The sequence below is a fragment of the Caloenas nicobarica genome, chromosome 18 (assembly GCF_036013445.1).
Source record: "Caloenas nicobarica isolate bCalNic1 chromosome 18, bCalNic1.hap1, whole genome shotgun sequence".
In the NCBI taxonomy this organism is placed as follows: domain Eukaryota; kingdom Metazoa; phylum Chordata; class Aves; order Columbiformes; family Columbidae; genus Caloenas; species Caloenas nicobarica.
The window spans coordinates 5,568,284-5,583,165 of NC_088262.1; the positions used below are offsets into that span (position 1 = coordinate 5,568,284).

The following is a 14,882-nucleotide window of genomic DNA, read 5'->3' on the forward strand; positions in this document are numbered from 1 at the left end:
GTGATACGTGTACGTACAACTGCACCAGAAATGTCCTTTTCCTGGTCCTACAGTCCTGGGTGTTGAACCCAACATTATTTTAGACAAATAAAACCCAAGTCCAAACTCCTCTCTCTGAACTAGCCGATGCCTTGAAGAGAGCTAATCAGCTTCAGTTCCGTCAGCCAATGCTGGAGGTGCCTGGGCTCTATTTATTTTTCTGATCCTGACTATTGAACTTAATTTGGCTTTGCTGCTGCTGCTGTTTCAATCATTATGGTAGCTTCAGAATCCTGTTTGCAATGTGTTTTTTTGTCCCCACTGCTGAACTGATGGATGGCTGAATTTATCTGCCACTGTCTTAACTGGGGATGTAATTCACTTAATGTATTTTGAAATCCTGGGCAATTTATCTTGGCTTCTCTGCAATGGTGTTACAATGGGATAGAAATGTAAGGTGAGAAAAGAAAAAAGAGAGTTTTGTATGATGATAAATGCAGTAACCACAGAAAGTCATTTCAGTTAATTAGTAGTTGGTGCAAGGTAGTTGTTCCCCTGCAGAGGACTAGAAGAAAAACCCTGATGAAGGAGGTGACAGCATCAGGAAGAGGGGGAAAAAGTCTTCTTGAAGTATCAAAGTAAAGGGCGCAACAGTAAAGCTTTCTTTAAATGAAAATCAATATAAGCGAGTGAGAGAATGCAGAAAACGGGGAAGAAGGAGAGTAAGAGATGAGCACAATATTACAGAGACGTCAGACAAAATCAATTTTTTTGTGTGTGTAAATGTCAAGTTGAAGTCACCATCAATTTGTCTTTGTTGCAGAACTGGCTGTTCCCGAACTTGTGAGAATTAACTGCCAGAGAGAGTTGGGTAGTTTAAGGAAGAGAGGGGATTTAGGGTAGATGTGGGGAATTAGGAAGAGAAGGGAATTTTAATATATATGGAGTGGGGAAGGAAATATGACTGGGCAAGGGAGAATGTCGGAGTTTGGTCTCAGGGAAGAAAGGAGACATATAGTTGCTGGAAAATGTTAGGAGGAGAAGAGGACTTGAGATGGGGAATGAAGGGAGAGGAGCAGGGCATGGATGGAGGGGGGGAACCAGAGGGGACTGGGGGGCTGTGGGAGTTTGCAAGACACGTGTGGATGACAAGCAACAGTGGTTGGGAAGGCAGAGGCTGTCACTGCAAGGAAAAGTATGGACAGAAAGGAAAAGGTCAGGAGGATGTAGCTGAAATAAGAAAATTCAGCCTGGACTTTTCCTCTTTGCCTCAGGTATGCGCATCCTCGTGACGCTTCTTTTGGACACACTGCCCATGCTGGGAAACGTCCTCCTCCTCTGTTTCTTTGTCTTCTTCATCTTTGGCATCGTGGGAGTCCAGCTGTGGGCAGGTTTGCTCAGGAACCGCTGCTTCCTCCCCGAGAACTTCAGCATGTGAGTCTGTGCGGGCAGCAGAAGTGTCTCTCTAACTTGGGCCAGTCTGTCCCTCCAGGAGACTAGGATGTGCTCCATCAGAAAGCCCTGGTCCTTCTGTCAATGCTCTCTGCTTCTAAATGCCACCACAGCTCCTGCCCAGGCATGCACGGCTGGAACAGAGCGAGCTGGGACAATTTGTCATTTGAGTCTTGCAGGGCTGTCCGTAACCCTCAGCTGGCACTTGGGAGACTCTCTGATTGATAAGAGTCTCCAAAAAAAACCTGAGAATGAGTTCAGGCTGTCTGAATTCAGCATTTCATTAACATGCGACCTTTTCTGCATTTGTCAAGACGTTGAGGTCTGAATCCCGTTCAGCAGCTGGTGATGTTTATTGATATGGTATTTATAGTCCCACCCGAACCCCAGTGGAGGCTGATGGAGCTACCACACATTTCAGGATGCTAGACCCTTTTCAGTCTCAGAGCAAGAGATAGTCCCTGTTCCAAACTGTTATTTTTCATAGACCCCCGGATTTTAAGGTCCAGAGGACAATTGTGATCAAATGGGGTTTTGTAGCACCCAGTTTCCTGGCCAGTCAGCTTGCCAAATGTAGGAATATTTTAACACTGGTTGAAATATCGGGTAGATGTTTCTTTCAGACCAGGATTTCCATACCTGTTCTCCTACCTACCTGCTTTTCTCCACCACTTCCCTCCGTGTGAATGGTAGGAGAAAGGCAGATCTCTGCAAGCCCTTGATGGATGCTCCACCAAGATCCAGCGCTCCAGGATTTTATCCTCTCCCACACATCTCCTAATCAATTGCCACCCCTCTTGTAGATCATAGAATCATAGAATGATTTAGGTTGAAGGAACCTTAAAGATCACCTAGTTCCAACCCCCCCTGCCATGAGCAGGGACACCTTCCACCAGACCAGGTTGTTGAAGCTCCATCCATTCTGGCTGTGACCACTTTCAGGGATGGGGCATCCACAGCTTCTCTGGGCAGCCTGTTCCAGTGTCTCACCACCTGCATGGGGAACAATTTCTTCCTTATATCTAATCTAAATCTACTCTCTTTCACTTTGAAACCACTACCCCTCGTCCTATCACTACCTGCCTTCGTAAAAAATCCTTCTCCAGCCTTCTTGTAGGTCCCTTTAGGTACTGGAGGCTGCTGTAAGGTCCTGCCCTCAAAGGGCACTTGGGAGAGTCATTCCCAGGGCACGTCCCTGTTCCGTAAGTGGCAGCGGAGCACAGGGACTGCTGCACCACCGAGTAAAGCCGATAGAGCCACGGGTTTGGGTGCCGTTTCAGTGAGCCAGAATTCCAGAGTTTAGATAAGCTTCGAAGGGTATTAAAGGCGATTCTGCAGGAATTAACTGGGCTGAACTAGGCTTAAAAATATCTTTGCGAGCTTTAGTGGGAGTCCTGGCAGCATTAAGGAGGTAGCTGTGTGCAGAGCAAGAAGCCAGTTTCTGGCTGGCCATGGGTTTTTTCATCTCCCTGAAGAGTATTTTTGCCTGGTTTGTTGCGGTAAGGCTGCCCTCAGAGGAAATTTAGAGCTTATCTATGGGCTGAACAGCCACTGCAAAATGCAGATGAAGGCCCTGCCTCTGTTTTTTAGCAAGCTTGGGAGGTCCTTGTACCTAGAGTCTCCTCGAGCCATTCTCAGCATCTCCAGGAGGACAGGAGATTACAGGAGCTTAAACTGAGTCATTTCCATCTTACTGCTGCAAAGCCATTTCAGAGAAGACCTTCAGGGCTGAACCCTGCTCTTGGTCCCCTAAAGTCAAACCCTGAACATTTCCAGATGGAGTGACTCCTAGTAATGTCATCGGAGAGGTTGTTGAGTGGCCGAGTGTGCTGCCTCAGTTTCCAAAACCCAGTTAGGGACATCATCACCCCAGCGGGGCTGCAGAAAGTCCAAGGGGATCCCTTTAAAAAGACAAAACCAAAACCAAACAAACAAAACCCAAACAAAACCAAAAAACAGCTTTAACATCCAGAATAACAGATGTCAGATTTTGCTGTTGCAGCTGTTACCTTGCCAGATTGCCTGCAAACAGTGTGCAAACCCCAGCCCCGTCTGGACTCTTTCAGCCCCTACACGGTGGATTTGGAGCGATACTACCAGACAGAGAATGAAGATGAGAACCCTTTCATCTGCTCCCAGCCCCGGGAGAATGGGATGCGCTACTGCCGGAGCATCCCAACACGGAGGGAAGAGGGTCTCGAATGCACCCTGGATTATTATTCTTACAACGACACCACCAATACATCCTGTGTTAATTGGAACCAGTATTACACCAACTGCTCTGCCGGTGAGCACAACCCCTTCAAGGGAGCCATCAACTTTGATAACATCGGCTATGCCTGGATCGCGATATTTCAGGTGAGCCCTGTCTGCAAACTGGGCGAAGGGCTGATTGTGCCCCACAACATGTTCCCAGGGGCCGTGTAATCGCACTCCTGGGGGCTGTTTTGCACTTGCAAGCATTTATATAGCAGTGCACAGGTGCTCAAAATGTCAGGGATACAATTTGATGCCTGCTTTGAAGATGCCTCCATCTCACATGCATGGACAAAACCCAAGTCTCCAAACCCTGTGTGTGCAGTGAGATGTGAAGCAAAACCTTGATACTGCTCTTCCCTCTGGAAAAGGCAGTAGTGGGCATTAGGTCCAGCTGGAAAAGAAGGGCTGGACTCAGCCTGGGCAGCTGGTAATGTGGGTATCGGTGTTGGTAGGAGCAAGATTTGGTTCCTCACTGTCTCGTACTGCACCAAGACCAGCTATGGGGTGTCAGAAATGACCCAGCCAGGAGAAACGTTGCTTGTGCCCTTGGTGTTGTAACGGAGCCTTGATGGGTTCATTTTCCATTCCTATCTCCACCAGGTCATCACCCTGGAAGGCTGGGTGGACATCATGTACTTTGTCATGGATGCACACTCCTTCTACAACTTCATCTACTTCATCCTCCTGATCATTGTGAGTGGCCCTAGGGGAACATGGGGGATCCTCCTGGCATTTGGATAGAGCAGAGTTGACTGACCCAGAGGAACAGGGCAGATAATACATAATAATATGCAATATATAATGTATAATATATAATAGCTGAAATAGAAACCAGCCTGCTGGAAGACAAGCAGCTTCACTATGGCATTTTATTGCAGCTGTATTTTGCTGCAACCACGAAGGAAAGAAATATGTGCTTAAGCTATGGTAGATACACTTCTGTCTGCTGTTGCTTCTCTCCTTGTGGTCCAAGGTCCTCTCTCTTAGTTGCCACCTTGAATTTAAGTTTAAAATTAAGCAAATTTCCCCTGGTCAGGTTATGAGCTCTGGAAGGGGAGGAGGCTGCCCAGAAATTCCCCCAGATTGAAGAACGCAGCTGGCTGGGTCCTTGGTGCAGAGGGGACATTTTGGGAAAACAGTCCCAAACTTCAGAAAAGCACATGAAGAAAGGAGGGAAGAGATTACTGCCCACAGCCCACCCACATTTCACAGCATCATCCGAGACCACCCACAAAGGAGCCAACAAAGAGTTTCTGTGGGGTGGGCTCCACGATGGGCTTCATCTGTGGAAGCAGAATTGTCTACGGTGACTGGCTGAGCTCGTTGTCTAGACTCCCTGTATCGTCAAGGGAGAAAAATAGGTGCTTTAAGGGGGTGATTCATCTCCTCTGAAGGTAGACATCCAAAATAAATTAGATGCATTGCAGACTTGATGTGCCTATTTCTCTCTTGACTCTAAAGGGTCATTAGGTGCCTCACTCAGATGTAGCTGAGATAAGTGAGATGAGTCCCTTTCTCGCTGTCTAATTGGACTAAGTCCAGCAAAATAGCTGCACGTTGTCCATTAGGCCATTGTTGCAATTTCAGCTCCTCATCAACCCAGGACTCAAATCCTGATGAGAAGGTAGGAGGTCATTTTGTCCATGATGCTTTTCCTAGTTATATCTATTAGCCTCCCAAAAAAGGAAACAATCCTTTGCTCTCAGCATCCCCGAAATGATGGAAAGTGCGAGCCGTACTTTTCCAGATGCTGTGTGAGCACCATTCGCGGTGTGTGATAGCCTGTTAGCACGTCAGTAATTCCCTGTGATCCAGCCTGGGCTCTGCATAAGGCAGAACCTCATTGAAAACCTGGTTGGCAATAAAATCTCCAAGCTGTGGGTACAGACTGCTGATGCCCTTGCGTAACAGTCACCCGCAAATCCCGTTAGCAAGGGAAAGGGATCTGCCCACACGCTGCCAGGAAAAAAAGCTCCTATCAGGAAGGCTCAGCGCATCCATCGTAATGCCACTAATTGTGATAATTACAACCACTGTCTGCAGAGAGAGAAAAACACCATCTTACAGGAGCAAAAGCTTTTTGTCAAAATAATCTTCTCTTGTCTTTGATCTGACGTCCTCTGTGGAGCGCTGACGTGGGAGTCCCCAGGGTGGGGGCTGGGGGGTGAGTCAGCCCCTCGGTGGTCCCCACTGGTTGTCCCCACTGATGGTCCCCACCAGGTGATGCAGGAGATGGGGCTGGCAGGGGTTTGCCCCCTGGTGCTTGATCTGGAGTGTGGGCTGAGGCAGGGCTATGGGGTGGGCATGGCCACCCTGAGGTGGCTGATGGCTCCTGTCCCCTTAGGTGGGCTCCTTCTTTATGATCAACCTCTGCCTGGTGGTGATAGCGACACAATTCTCCGAGACGAAGCAGCGCGAGAGCCAGCTGATGAAGGAGCAGCGGGTTCGCTACTTGTCCAACGCCAGCACCCTCGCCAGCTTTTCGGAGCCGGGCAGCTGCTACGACGAACTCCTCAAGTACTTGGTTTATATTGCCCGTAAGGGCAGCAAGCAGCTTGTGAAGGTCTACCGGGTGGTGGGCGTGAGGATGGGCTTCCTCACCAGCCCCGCGAGCAAGGCGGGGGCTGACCGGCACGCCGGGAAGCACCGGAGCAGGAAGAGGTCCTCTGTGCACCACCTCATCCACCACCATCACCACCACCACCACCACTATCACCTGGGCAATGGGAACCTGCGGGCACCCCATGCCAGCCCAGAGATCAGCGATGTGGAGACCAGCTCACTCCACAATGGGACCAACCGGCTGATGCTCCCCCCCTCAGCACCGAACCCCCATGGGGCCCCCAGCGCTGCATCCAGCAACACCGAGTCCGTCCACAGCATCTACCACGCCGACTGCCACTTCGAGCCCGTGTGCTGCCGCTCATCCCTCCCACAGCCGGTCCTCGGCTTGCCTAGCCCAGAGGGGATCCCCAAGAACATCGTGGGCAGCAAGGTGTACCCCACGGTGCACCCCAGCACCTCCCATGAGATGCTGAAAGAGAAGAACGTGGGGGAGGCGGCGGTGGGGGCAGGGAGCAGCACCTTGACGAGCCTCAACATCCCGCCCGGGCCATACAGCACCATGCACAAGCTGCTGGAGACCCAGAGCACAGGTGAGCCAGGGGCTGGGTGTCATTCTGGGGTTGTCTTGCAGAAATACAAGCTACAACCTAATTTCTGTCTCTTTCTGAATCTTTACAGGGTTCTTTTCAGTTCACGTTACAGAGAAAGGCGATGGCTTTCCAGGTGAGACCAGTGTGAATCTTCTGACCTACATAATGCATCTTATAGCCAAAACTAGGAGAGAGGTTTCAACCTCCCAGACTTTAGACTTGCTAGAATCCAAGGGAAATTACTGTTTTCAATCAACCCATTTTCTTTCCCACCACCATGTCCTCCTGAAACCGATTTACTCTGCAGTTACAGGGAACACTCCCCACATCCCTGCACTCCCCAAATCAGCTAGAACTGGGCTCAGTGACACCCAGCAAAGCTGGAGCCCAGCCCAGCTCTTTGCAAATTTCCACATCCTTTCATCGCTGACATGCAGGGGCTGGAGGTGGCTGCTTTGCCCACCACGTGTCACAGAGCCTGGGCACGGACACCTTCCAGATCAGCATCCCAGCACATCCCTGAGCACTGTGTAGCTCTGCTCCCCACAAGACACAAGACTCAGGAAGGTAGTGTCTTCTTTGCACGAGTGCTCAATGGCAATCGCAGGTGCTGAGTATTAAAAACCTGTGATTTGCTCATGAAGCCCGTAACAGAGCCAGACACCAAATGTAGCTTTCCTGGATCGGGGGTTTCATACTTTCCTCACAAGATGCTCTTTCCTCCTCCCCATCCTGAGGTCTGGGAGCTCAACCCAGTCTAATCCAAAACCTCTCGGTCTCCAAGAATCATTTCTGGCAAAGCTCTCCTGCGTGGTCAATGCCTTTCCTACCCTACCACAGTGGCAGTGACCTTTCCAGCCAGGAGCTGTGCAGGGAAGAGCCCAAGTCCTGTCCCCAGCCCAGAGCTGCCCAGATAATGAATACACAGAGCTGGGCTCTGAGTTGGTTTAGCACTGAGTTTTCATTCATACTCCTGCATTCTGCTGGGCATGAGTCAGGAGTGTGCTTTGCAAATAGACTCTCCCCTTGCAGGCATCTGGTGGGATTTTTGGGGAACATCCCGCTGGGATTGTCACCCGGGAGCCACCTGGCAGCTGGGACCTGAGGGCAGCTTGCGGAAGGGGAAGCTGATTATTTCAGAGCATCAGCAAACAGCAGGAGCAGGAAAGGAGGTGGTGGTGCTCCCCATAATTAGAGCCCGGAGCCTGCCTGGGCCAAGGGAGCTGGTTGCTTTCTCCTAGCCGTGATAGCCAGAGGTTTAATGAGGTGGGCTGAGGATGCTGGGCTGAGGGGGGCAGCAAAGAGGACTTTAAATGGGGAGAAGGTGCTTGGGGAGCCCAGGTTTTGTCTAGGGCTCTTTAACCCAGCAGGAGCCCTTTTCCCCTTAGGAAAAGTCTGTTCTGTTGAGGGCAACAACTTGGTGCTAACGGGGATGGGGGTGTTGCTCCCGTGGCTGCCTGCAGCCCCCTTGTCCTGGCTGATGGGCTGTCCTGTCCCTCTGGCATTTCAGGTCCCTGCCAAAGCTCCTGCAAGATCTCCAGCCCCTGCACCAAGCTGGACAGCGGCTCCTGCAACCCCGAGAGCTGCCCTTACTGCCTCAAGGCGCTGGCGGGCGAGGGTGAGCTGACGGACAACGAGACGGCCGACTCGGATAGTGAGGGCGTCTACGAATTCACGCAGGATGCCCACTACAGCGACCAGCGGGACCCGCGACGGGGCAGAGCCCAGGCCAGGAGAGCGAGTCGGGTGCTGGCCTTCTGGCACGTGGTGTGCGAGACCTTCCGGAAGATTGTGGACAGCAAGTATTTTGGCCGTGGGATTATGGTGGCCATTCTCATCAACACACTCAGCATGGGGATTGAGTACCACGAGCAGGTGAGTGCTATCCCGGCAGAAGGGACGCGGGTGGCGTGAGGGGTCCGAATCCGGCTGCCGATGGGATGGTTTGGGGCAAGAGGCATTTGGGTGCTGTAGGAATCGCAGGATGGTTGGAGTTGGAAGGGACCTCTGGAGATCATCTAGTCCAACCCACCTGCTAAAGCAGGTTCACCCAGAGCAAATCACACAGGATTTTGTCCAGGCTGGTTTTGAATATCTCCAGAGGAGACTCCACAACCTCTCTGGGCAGCCTGTTCCAGTGCTCTGGCATCCTCAAGGTATAGAAGTTTCTCTTCATATTCAGATAGAACCTCAGATATTTCAGTCTGTGCCCATTGTCCCTCACTCTATTGTTGGGCCCCACTGAAATGAGTCTGGTCCCATCCCCTTGACACCCACCCTTGAGATATTTAGAAGCATAAATAAAAAGGGTCCCAGAACAGAGCAAGGCTGATTTTTGTCCTCTGAGCCTGCTCCCAGCTTGCAGGCAGAGGCAGGCAGCAATCACCTGGGCTGGTACTGGGCTGCACGAACTCCTGCATCCTGGCCCCACCAGGGATGCTCAGCACCATGCTGAGCCCACCATCAACTGGGCAGCACCGTAAGTCGCTGGTTTCTGTGGTACAGGGGCCAAGGAGAGGTAACAGCTGTTTGCCGCTGGGTTTGTGCCAGCCCAGCCGTGCTACCGGCAGCGGCTGCGGGCTCCTGGGTTGGTGCAGCTGCAGACAGGAAAGTCTATTGAATTCTCAGTCCCTGGAGAGGAGGTAACAAAAGCCTTTGCCTCCCCGATGAACGCTCCAGCAACAGCACACTGAGTCCAAAATAGACTTGTCGCTGGCTACTTCTCCGCTCGATTATCTGAGTCCTTGCAGGCGAGAGGCTGACTTTGCTCCAGCCTCTTGCACGCTTGTCACATAGCAGAGCTTTTCCCAATATACAGTTATTAAGTAAAGGGTGTTCCTCTTGAAATGTCTCTATCAAGATAACAAGAGCTCTGCTCTTAGAGAGGCTTTTGTGTGGTGTGGTCTCCCTGTCAGTTTTGTGGCTGCTGCTGGTGGCACGCCTGGTGTGGTGCCCTTGGTCCTGCCGCAGGTGTGGGATGGCTTGGTTTGTATTTGGGGGCGAGAGTTGATAAGTAGGGATGCTGAGATGCTGCAAAACCTTCTTGTATACCCCTCCAGCACTTAAGGGCTCCCAGTAGCCAGCCCGGCATTGTGCTTCTCCTGGGACGCCAAAGCTCTCCCCTCCCAGACAGACAAGACCGCCCCTGTCCCAGCACCAGCCTTTGCTGGGAACTCCCTTGCATCTCCAGTCACGGCTGTTTTTTACTTTTCTCCCTTCCTGGCATGTTTTGTATTTGTAGAGTCACTCACGGCTGCACGCAGAGGTGTTTCTCCCACAGCTCCCAGTTGCAGGGGTGGTGGCTGCAGACTGTCTCCAAATTTCCGTGTCCTCCCGTGGCATTAATGCCTCAATGCCCGAATGCCAGGGAGACGCGGCTGTGCTAAATGTGTCCCTTCCAGCCAGCGCCTTCTCCCTGACGTCCTAATACAGTCTGGCTGGCTAACCCTTGTTTTCAGTACACATTAAACAACGATGCGCTCTGAAGTCCTACAGGTTTCACCTTCATTTGCTGCCCTTGGTGGATGTGCCAGGGGAGCTGCCTGGCGAAGCTTGAGTGATTCCACCTTTATTTAATAATATCGGGAAGATCATCTCTTAAGAACCTGGGGGGAGGTGGCTCACAGAAACCAATAAACAGCTCTATTCCTCCTTTGGCTGAAAGGTGAAAGCAGATCTGCTGGGTCTTTGCTGCGACTGTTCAAGGGACAGATTGTCAAAGCTTGTTGCCCTTTTTATTAGGAGCATCTTTGGGAGATGCCGGTGCAGGCTCCCACCATGCGTGTCCGTGCGTTGGGACCATTCCTCCAGGGATGGCTGGCTGGGGGAGCTCTCATCACCAAACACCTGATAAACAACACAGCTCCTTAATTCTTTGGCTTGGGCGAAGGAGGGCAGTGGGGTGCTGGCCTCTGCCCTGGCCAGCGGTGTGTCCCAGCTGGCAGCTGGATGGGAAAGGCAGATTTTTGTGGTGGTTGTCGGGTAATGAGGTGAAGGGAGCTGATAAGCGTGGGGGGACTCCAGACGCTGTGGGTGGTTGCTTTCTTTGGCGGTAGTTTGAAGCTACTACTGTTCCAGATTCCTTTCTCCCAGGCATTTGGAGTGAATAGTGGAGCTTGTTTTTATTAGTCCATCTGCTCAAAGTGGCGGCAGAGAGCAGAGAGGTGTTTTTCTGTAAACTCAGGAGGCTTATAGTCTGCTGTTTCATAATCTGACAGTTATGAGAGCAGAAATTAGAAGGGAGAAATGCTGGACCAGGCCTTTCTGCAGAGATTATAAACACTGAAACGTGATTTTTTTTTTTTTTTTTTTTTCTTTTAGAAGAGTCTTTCTTAAAAGTGCAAGTGATCAACCGCATCAAATTTATCTTCATTGGCTGGTTGTTTGCAAAGACGTGAGGGGGCTTGAAGAGTACTTGACTTTGTGACTTTCTATATTAAGCTCTCTGCTTATTTAATGAATATTTACCTGTTGGGCTTTTCACATGAGGCCACACTGGGCTATATTAGGAATAAATACTTTCAGGACATGTTTTATGGTGCCATGTCAAAAGCCTTGTGCTTTTTACCAGCACCTTGCTAGAGGGGAGAGGACATGCTGACAGCGACTATGTGAGAAGGATGGGCTGGTGGTTACCCTGGGAGGAGGAAGACATCTACTTTCTATCTGTCCCCAGCAGTGTTGGGTGGGATTCAGCAGCTCTGGGACCACCAGAGCATCCTGGACTTCAGAACATGAGCTCCTCAGCAGAGGTTCCCGTTATAGCCAGGGAACAGAAGTACACTTCTCTGGAGGCTTTGCATTTCACCTTGGGACAGGCTTGATGGTGAGACCTGCTTTTCTCCATGGCAGATGCCTGGAACTGAAACAGCCTTTCAGCCACTTGCTTGACAGTCTTGGGTCAGGTTGGGATATTTAGGATGAAAGTGGTTGTTTGAAGGCACGTCAAAACGAGTGGAAATTGGGAGTGTGTTGAAAACACTGGCCCCCAGCTCTTGCTGTTTATTTGCATTCACCCATCAGTCAACCTGGCCAGACTGAGCACCCACAACCAGGGCTGCTGGATGCACATAGCTAAGGTAGTTGGTGTCCCCAGGAGCTCACCTCTTACCTTAGAACCTTCCATCCTAAAGCTCCGCTTTCCACAGTAAAATCATTGTCGGTAAACATTTTACCATCGCACGGCTGCGGGTTGAGGAGCTAGGTTTCCTCTAAGCTCCTTCTGACATGACCTTGCTGACTTTCTCACTCAGCATCAGGTTACCTCCACATGGTTCCTACACGTGTGGGAGCTGTAGGAACACCTGACCAGGCTTAGCTTGGTGTTTTCTGCCCAATCTCCCCACCCGGCCAGCTCTGGCTCTTGCCTTCCCCATGACCGCTGGGTTTAGCGAGAGGAAAGCGGCTGGAGGTGCACGGAGCACTCGCCGTGTCGCTGCTGCCGGGCAGCACTGTGAAATTTTCCATCAGCGAAATGACAACCAGATTGCTGCGGATTATTAATGGGACTGCTAAATAGCTTGTTTTTCTACGGAGATGAAGGAAAATGCAGGTAGAAACTATTAGCTTTGGGTAGAGGAATATAAAGGTGATTTAAAGGCAGACTTTGGGGGATTTTAAATACACTGTTGAACCAATTGACTGATTCGCCTTAGGGAAGCTGAGACTCTGCAGCGCTGCGGGTTCAAACAGCTAAGGCTTTGCAAAAGCTTGTTCTGCCATGGAGCAGGAGTAAAATGTGCCGCTAAACCGGAGGGTTTCTGTGCTGCTTTCCCCCCCAGCCCTGGCTGCAAGCCAGACTGTGTTCCATAATGTGCTGCTTTTTTTTTTTTTTTTTTTTTTCTTCTCCAAATCCTTCCTTGGAGTGAAATGCAAAGGCTTTAGTACAAGGCGTGATGTTGGACTCCTCAGCAGGGGAAAGAATTCAGCAAGGGCTTCCTTGAGGAAGGGCTTTGGGGTTTTGTTTTTGTTTTTAAAATCTGGTTCGCATTGAGCTGCCTGGCTGTTCTGATTTTTCCTTGTCTGAACTCGCATTGTATGAACTATACCCTACATATTCATTTGTTTAAATAGCGCTTGAATTTCAGCTGCCGTCTCTGTGGTGAATTGCCATTGTTAACAAGAAAGAGACTGGAGAGTCCTGCATTGGCCTCCTCAAAGCTGCAGTTGGTTTAAATCCACGGCTGGAGCTCGTGCAGACTTGGATCTAGATTGGTCCAAACCTCTGGTGTCTCTGAAGGAAGAGGAAATTGCTTCAGACCTGTAGAGAACCTTTTGTTAATTTTTAAAAAGCAAATCGGAGAGACGACAAAGGTGAATGGCTCTGGGACAGCACCCAAGGAGAAAAACTCATCATCCACAGGAGGCAATTCTCAGGGAAGTGGAAAGAGGTGATGCTTGCCATCCCTCCAGCAGCAGGATAACTGCTGCGGTACCCCCAGCTACAACAAGGGGTTGTAGGAACCCACAAAGCAGAAGTGTCCCAAACCAAGGTGTGCAAACTTCCTCTGCAGAAGGCAGGAGCAGCCTCAGCTCGTGGTGGTATCTCAGGCTGAATTCCTTGTGCGTCCCACTGCAGGGGCCCGGAGTGTGCATGGTACAGATAAAGTCAAATTGTCACCAGTAACATTACAATCTAATAGCCACTGCAGCATGGAAATATCAACCATCTGTGCCAAAGCGTCAAAGGAAAGCTTGCTGGCAAAATGTCTATTTATGTAAACAGTGGGGCTGGAAAACATGGGAGTCTTCCTAATCAGCATCAGAGGACGTGAAATTTTTAGGTATCCAGGGTGACGGAGAGGGGAGGTGAAGGGTCAGTGAGTGCAGCAGTGTTAGAAAACTTGCCAGCGTGGAGGAACCATGAGGCTCCAGGTTCAAGCATTAATAATAGTCACCCAAAGGGTATTTATGTACTTCTGCTTCTGCCTGAATTCGGTGTGCAGGGAGGAAGGTAACTGAAAATTATTAGCTGTCGTGACACCCACTGATTGATTTCTCCATGTGGGAGGAAAATTTGGTTTCTCCATGGAGAAGTGGTGTAAGGGAGCTGGGCAGTGGGGATTTGGCAAGCTGGTGCCCCAGGTCTTGGAGTGCTTGAGTCTGTGCTAGTGTCCAAAGTTCTGGGCAGGCTGGAGGGCTGTAGCTCTGGATCCATTTTTGAACACTGCCTCAAGAAATAAGGGCATCTTGGGCATCAGAAGCACTTTTTTCCCAGGACTTGGTGGTTAAGAGCATCCTAATCTCTACCGGTTTCAAGCCAAGTTGAACGCTTGCTGCTGGCTGCAGGAGTGTTGGAGACTTGTCAGGCATATGGAGACTGCTCCATTGACATCCCCATGTGCTAGATGAGATCTTGCCACGTGCTCGTTTGCCTCCCAAGGAGGCTGTGGGGGATGCGGGGATGAGCTGCAGTGCTGCCACCTGCATGCTGCCCAGCTTGCCCTTTTCTGGCTGCACAGGGTGGTCGTAAGCAGCACTGTGTTCCCTCCAACCTCTGCAGCTCCATGTCATCTAGATCCAGGACATCTAAATTCTGGCTTCTTTTGTGTGCATGGATTTGTTTCAGGCCTCCAGGTCAGGAAGGGAGGGAATCCTTTTTTTTTTTTTTTTTTTTTTTAAATATTTTTGGTATCTCTTGCATCTCTTTTGAATTGTTTTCTGCAAGTGCAGGGACTCAAAGACTTGTCCCACATCCAGACAGCAGCTGGTGCGGCACCAAGGGCTCTCTGCATCCCACACAGATGCAAAGCAGTGCTGCGCCCCCTTAACCCTGCACCCCAGCTGCTTTACTCCAACCCTGGCCTTAATAGTACAGCTGGACTTACTTCTGTGGTGAAATTTCTAATTTGATGCTCCCCTGTATGAACCTGATTCATTAGGCTTTGATTCAGGAGGGCACTTGCCATGTGTGTTCGTCCCTTAAATCAACGAGAGCGCCTTTCCCTGGAAGATCTCTGGCTGCCCCAGGCTCTTCCCGGGAGCTCACAAGGTCCCACGTTCATGCACCATCTTCTCTTCCTAGAGATATCTCCACTT

At 50.5% G+C, this 14,882-nt stretch overlaps 1 protein-coding gene across 1 annotated transcript in view; it reads left to right on the top strand.

The window, feature by feature from the left end:
* The window catches only part of CACNA1G (calcium voltage-gated channel subunit alpha1 G), a 139,757-nt gene that overhangs the window by 51,077 nt on the left and 73,798 nt on the right, over positions 1–14,882 (top strand). Inside the window, exons 5-9 of the mRNA XM_065648103.1 lie at positions 1,254–1,413; positions 3,498–3,789; positions 4,291–4,383; positions 6,035–6,845; positions 8,356–8,720. Coding sequence (XP_065504175.1) covers positions 1,254–1,413; positions 3,498–3,789; positions 4,291–4,383; positions 6,035–6,845; positions 8,356–8,720 — 1,721 coding nt within the window. The remainder of the gene's footprint in view (positions 1–1,253; positions 1,414–3,497; positions 3,790–4,290; positions 4,384–6,034; positions 6,846–8,355; positions 8,721–14,882) is intronic.